Source organism: Phycodurus eques, chromosome 6 (genome assembly GCF_024500275.1).
Source record: "Phycodurus eques isolate BA_2022a chromosome 6, UOR_Pequ_1.1, whole genome shotgun sequence".
Classification (NCBI taxonomy): Eukaryota; Metazoa; Chordata; class Actinopteri; order Syngnathiformes; family Syngnathidae; genus Phycodurus; species Phycodurus eques.
In genome coordinates, this window is record NC_084530.1 from 29,204,604 (window position 1) to 29,210,896 (window position 6,293).

Sequence of the window (6,293 nt, forward strand, 5' to 3'; positions counted from 1 at the left end):
CAGCTTCTCTGTCTACTTAAAAAAAAAATAATAATAATAAAAAAGTGTGGTGTATTTATTCAGTTGTTATCATTTGTTAATTCGTCTTTTTTGTTGTTTTGTTTTACAGAGCAGGCTGTTTTCCCTTAGCCAATGCTAGCAAGCTATCAAAACGGGTATTGTGTATAATTGACAGTAAAAATCGGTTTGTATTTTTGACTTTTGTAGTACACTTCAGACTCTGTACTTTTTTTTTTTTCTCAGTGAGGCCATTTAGAGTCTTCAGTGAACCGAACATGCGGAGGAAGCCGCAGTACCTGTTAAATCATCAGACGAATTGCAATTTTGACTATGTGATATTGCAAAAGCAGACCGAGTAGAAAATGAGATTAGTTCATGTTTTTTTTTTCCATGCCGTTTTGCGTTTGACGTTTATCCAAGATTTCACTTTGCTGCGCTCATCTGTAGGAGGAAGAATCTGTAATTGAGGTCAAAACGTTAAATTTTCTGTAAATATCCTTGAGCTGTTTTTGAAACGAAGGAGTTAGGCTGGACTTCTATTTCGGCCTGGCCTGCGGCAGCAAGTGTGCTGGGAGAGCGTCAGGTTGTATTCATCACTTTAAGCTGTTTTCAGTCATCTTTCCTCGCTTACATTTTTACACACATTGTGTCGTGAAATTCAAGCCGCCCATCTCTTTTGCTCTCACGCTCGCGGAAACGTAACGTCTGTTTCAGGATTCTTCCGGTGTAGAAATGCGCCGCTAGTAGCGTCAATTAGCGGTGCCTTTTCGGGAATTTAGTCAAAGGTTTTGATGCTTTAAAAGAACCCCAGAATAATTTGAATTTCACGTGCTGACTGAAAATAGACGGTATGAATATTTGATGCTGGGAAGCAGCAGGTGTGTGCTGGCATGTTAAAGCCGAGCTCATGTTTGGAATGCGAGAGGAGCCTGTTTTACATCAGGCCTCCTGTCACACCACAGGTTGCTGGTTGCTGTTTGAAGTCTGCAGCTCACCTGGTCGCCTCTCGGTGCCCCACAAGCGTCACGCAGCACCACTGGAAAAATCATTAAAGGCCTTCCATCGCTGGAGCACGGCTTGGGAATTTATGCAGCACACGATTCAATATTTCAGTTCTTTTTCATGTATATTTTCCATTTTGACCTCTGCTGTGATAAAAAGCTGATTTGATGCTATTCAGTTAAAATATCACAACTTTTCACACTTGGAACTTAAGTGTCAACTGCAGCTTTAGTCAAAGTTTCTTTTTCTGGAGTCTTTTGACGATTTATTGCACCAAGGAAGCTTCAGTCAAACTGTTACATTGCACTGCTTGTCTGCCTGTTTGTACAAGTTTAAAACAATAATAGAACGTCAAAACATTTGAACAGTTTTACCTGAGACAAAATAACAGTTGACAAGGGCGTTAGCGTGCGTAGTGTTGCAGATACGCATCGAGCGTCTCATTTATTAACTCATAAAAGTGCACACAAAAAAACTTCCTGCATCGCAAAACATACCAAAACACATTACACACTACTTCACGTAACCTCCTGAGGAAATGCGTCTCTAAAATGTGATATCAGGAAAAAAGCCCCCTTAGTCAAAGACAAAGCAAAACACAGAGTGAGTCACCTGAGGCTCGCTGAATTGATGTTTAATGTGATATGTTGCTGCCTTTTTGTAATTGCATTCATTTTGGAACTTTTATGTGCAATATTACAGGCATATTGATTCTTCCCTCAAATTTTGATTATATGTTTTTACCTTGGTGACATTTCACCTTCACGCTTCCATTGAATATTGTGCTTGCTTTACCTCATGACATCCATCCATCCGTCCGCTCAGATTGGAACCCCCCAACCTCAATTGTGACGCAGACATGCTAACCGCTAGGCTCCACGTGCTGCCCTCGCAGTTTGCCACTTCAATTGGTGTTGTTTTTGGCCGCCATCTTAATTGTAGTCTTTTGGCTGAAAATGCGTATTAGTTTTAGTCACATTTTAGTCATTTCTGTATGTGGTAGTTCTACTGCAGTTGTAGTCGACGAAAACTGTTCTTGTAAGCATGCTGCGAGTACTAACATTACAGAAGCCAAAATGTGCTGTTCATTTCGACACATCGGCAACAGCGAACGGCCGAAAAGGCTCCATTTCAATCCGTGTTTCAGACAGTCACTCAAACGTGGGTCGAGATGACAACACAGTACACTTGCTGCCCGGCCAAATATCTCTGCATGTTTTACACATAACAGTAACACGCACATAAGATAATAAATTGACGTTAGCACGACAAAGCTAACTTTAGCCTCAAGCTCGCTAGCAGCCCATTTGCACCAGGAGCCAAGTGGAAGACTATAAGCTTACAATGAAATGGGCAAATCGCATTGTACAGTATGTAGAAGATATGTTAAGCGCACCTGTTGTAACTTAACTCCGGAGGAACTTTGGCGTGGTGAGCACGCATGTGAACGTCTGGCAGACGTCCGACCGGCCCTTACGTGTTCGTCCAGTCTCGTCAACGAAAAGTCTTGGCATGTGTTAGTCGTCATAGAGCCATGTTTAGCTCGTCACCGTCACGAAAAAAAAAGGGGCGTCATTGTTGAAAAAACAACGCTGACACAATCCCAAATGATTTCTCTATTAAAGGCAATTTTGTATCTCGCCAATGTTGATGTGCTCGTACTACGTTCCGTTCCTATATTTTCACTCAGCCCCTCTGCGACCACCTGTTGCCCCGTCCCCCCTCTGACTTAATTAGTTTTGCACTTGTGGCTCAGCTGTGATGTTACACATCCATTTTTTACATTTTATTTTGTATATATATTTTTTTTTAAGAAGCACTCTGCAATAGCAGGCGGAAATCAACATGAGTCACCATGCTGGAGATATTTAAGCTTTACGGTTGTCTCTCTATTCCCCTCGCAACCGTGCGGTGAACAGTTGGCGGGTGAAGCGTGCGCAAACCGACTGCGTTTGAGCTGCGTGAGATTCTGTTAGTAGCTTATCCCGGTTGCCTTTTTTTCTTCTTCTTCTTCTATTTCCAGTCAAGTCACAGGGGAACACCGACATGAGAAGGGCTCAAGCGGCTCATAAAAACCTCTTCGATAGTATGCGCTCCAAACACGAGGCCCGTGCTGCTTCCTCTAAGTCCCAGCATGCATCAGTGAAGGTTGAAGAATGGCGCCAGTAAAGGTTCAAGAATGGCCTTGAATCCTATTGATGAGTGATTTGTGGCGCCTCTCAGAGGCCAATCGCGGCCATTGATCCGGCGGCGAGCGATGCGGGTAAACACTCAGCTTGAAATATGGTAAAAAAACAACAACAAATTAACACAGAAAAAAAAACCACACACAACACAAATGCCTCTCATTGGGTGAGATTACTGTTCCCATGGCAACACCGCTGATGGTTGTGGCTGCCTTGGTAACGCATTACATGACATTATGATGAGGTATACAAGGCATCCCCTCCCTTCCCTTGCGCTGCGGTTGTGCGTACAGCAGCAATGACAACCTCACTTAAGTACATTCTTCAGCTATCTGTACTTTACGTGTGTATTTATTTCTCTGCTGACTTTTTCCTTTTCAAGTGATGCACTTGGGCCCCAGCACGAGTCGCCCCTCCCCCGCTATATGAGAATTGGAGCGCCTTCGTTGGCACCCGCGGCTATCTGGCGCAATTGTGACGTGCGGTCAGCGAGCTAGCTACGCCTACGCCCCGAAAATGCATCTTCCCTTCGGATAGTCTGCCGGAGTGGCCGTTTTCAGAGCGCCTCATTGTCGGGCGTGAGTCCGCGCAGAGAATGGCGGACAAGAGAGGAAAAGTCGTGGCGTGGCTAAGCCCCGCGGCGACCCAGTTGAATGTATTCCCGCCAACATGATAGCAACAAGTTGATCTTCTGGTGTCCTTTAAGGACACTTATCGCATGGAGTGCGCACAGTAGCATGCTGCAACCAGTAATTGTGTTGGCACAACAAAGTGTGAAGCCTCCACTCTGCCACGCGTGCGTGTGCGTGCAAGCGTTGCGTGTGTGAGTGAGAGAGGTGTGTTATTAATACAGCCACAGACGTCTTACTCAGAGCCACTCAGTGTTCTAGTGGGAGGTACTTGTGATTCAATCTTTGGCCCTTTGCTCATCTCTTCTTAATAGATTTATTGTCTCGTGTTCGTCTTTTCACACTTGGAAATGATGGGCTCATACGTTAGGACTCCTCGTATGCAGACAAGATATTTATTTCTCCGGTGGATTGTGTTCCGAGGCAGAACGTCTCCATGGTGACGGCGGCCCACAGGAAGAGTGAGGGGAAAGAAGGCGGCGGGAGAGAGAGCGAAAAAGAACGAGATGTGCACTTGTTGAGACACGTTTGCCGACGTGAGTCCTCACTGGAGGTTCGTACGCTCGCCCTCTCTTTCAGCTCTCACCTTCTGCCCTTCACTCCGTTGGCCTCCTCACGCTTGTCGGCGGGAGAGCAATCAAAAAGCTGGCACGCTCGCTTTGCAGGCAGCATCTTTTCTTTCATAAAATGGGGTCACGTCCTTGAGCTATTCCGCTATCCTCCCGCCCTCCGTCGCTGTTCTCGACCGGCATTCTACATTGTTCCTTTCGCTAACCTTCACCGACAGCTCGTCGCTTTTAACCAAGTGTCAAAGCGTCAAGATCGACATGGCAGAAGCGGAGTTTGCGTGTTCTCCCCGTGCTCGCGTGGGTTTTCTCCGGATACTACGGCTTCCTCCCACGTTCCAAAAACGCGCGTTTGAACGTTCTGAATTGGCCTTCAAATATAAAACTCATCAGAACAATGCAACACAGTGCAGTACAAATACACACGCAGCGTTAATCCTTTGACCGCACGTCCTATGATAACATGTCACAACGTGGTCACGCCAAGTTTTGCCAGACATTTGTTTAGATTCATAGTCATTGTACCACCTTTGGGCCTTCCAATTTAGAGGTTACACCTACATTTTGTTGCGCATTCCCATTTGACTTTGATGTGATGATCTTGACTATTGTGTTCGTACCTTGCGTTGTGAAAAAATGACAGCAGATTGTTTCGGTTCATCTGCATCGCAAAATAAGCAAAAAAAGAAAGTTAGGGAAAGGGAAAAGAAAGACAAACAGATCTTGTGAAGTATGAAAGTTTACAATGTGGAAAGAGTGGAATAATCCCCCTGATCAGTAAGCATCGAATCCACATTTTTGACATTCAACACCTTTGACAAGAAAAGCATATCAGCGTCACTGTTGTGACAAATCCCCCGCCAACAAGGTTTTAGGCCATTGTTGTGGGTTGAATGTTGCAGATGTTGCTTATGTTTTGGTGCATGGACCTCATCTTTATTTACAGGCTGATTTTTTTCCTCTGTTCTGCCTGTCCACATCTCAAAGAGATTGACAACATAGCCTCGCAGGTGAACATGGTGTCGAATTTAAATGGTGATATTTCCCACAAACTCGCCCGCGCGAGACCAAGCGCCGTACGATGACGCATCTGTTGATTCCACTTTGTTCGCCGTGTCGAAATCTGTTGAAATAAACGGCATCCTTTGTTTCCAATCCCACGCGCACGTGCTGACATTTGGGATTGCAATCTAATCGTCAGGTACATCATGAATGTGACGTTTGAAGGGCGGAACCTGTCGTTCAGCGAAGAGGGCCACCAGATTTTCCCCAAACTGGTCATCATCCTGCTGGACAAGGACAGACAGTGGGACAGGGTAAATGTGGCGTTCGCCGTGCATCGCTTGCTTCCAGAAATCCCGCCCATCGCGCGGCCCGTTTGTCGCGCAGGTGGGCAAGTGGGAGAATGGCTCTCTGTCCATGAAGTACCACGTGTGGCCTCGCTTCGAGCTGTACTCGGCGGCGGAGGAGCACGAGGACCACCTGTCCATCGTCACGCTGGAGGAGGCGCCTTTTGTCATCGTGGAGGACGTGGACCCGCTGAGCGGCACCTGCATGAGGAACACCGTGCCTTGTCGGAAACAACTCAAACTCAGGTGGGAGGAGGCCGCTGTTGCGAGTCGCTCTTCGCGATTCCAATACAAATGCTGTCTATGAAAAGTGTATTTTGATGTGCTGTCAATTCAAACTCATTGTAGGCCTGCGTTGTTTTCTGTCACACTTTCATTTTCCACTTGATCTGCACGGACTCACCATGCGCCACTTATCCGGTTCAGGGTCTGCTTGGCTTTCCGACGACATTACAATACAGTAGTGCAGGAGGCCCAAGTGTTAATCAAAAATGAGGCAGAGGTTTCATTCCGAAAAAGTAGTATTTAATATTATTATAAGACGCAGTTAACATTATGCGC

At 45.8% G+C, this 6,293-nt stretch overlaps 1 protein-coding gene across 1 annotated transcript in view; it reads left to right on the forward strand.

The window, feature by feature from the left end:
• grin2bb (glutamate receptor, ionotropic, N-methyl D-aspartate 2B, genome duplicate b) overlaps positions 1–6,293 on the forward strand; it is a 73,120-nt gene that overhangs the window by 49,911 nt on the left and 16,916 nt on the right. Inside the window, exons 6-7 of the mRNA XM_061680357.1 lie at positions 5,585–5,699; positions 5,773–5,978. Of these exons, the coding sequence (XP_061536341.1) occupies positions 5,585–5,699; positions 5,773–5,978 (321 nt within the window). The remainder of the gene's footprint in view (positions 1–5,584; positions 5,700–5,772; positions 5,979–6,293) is intronic.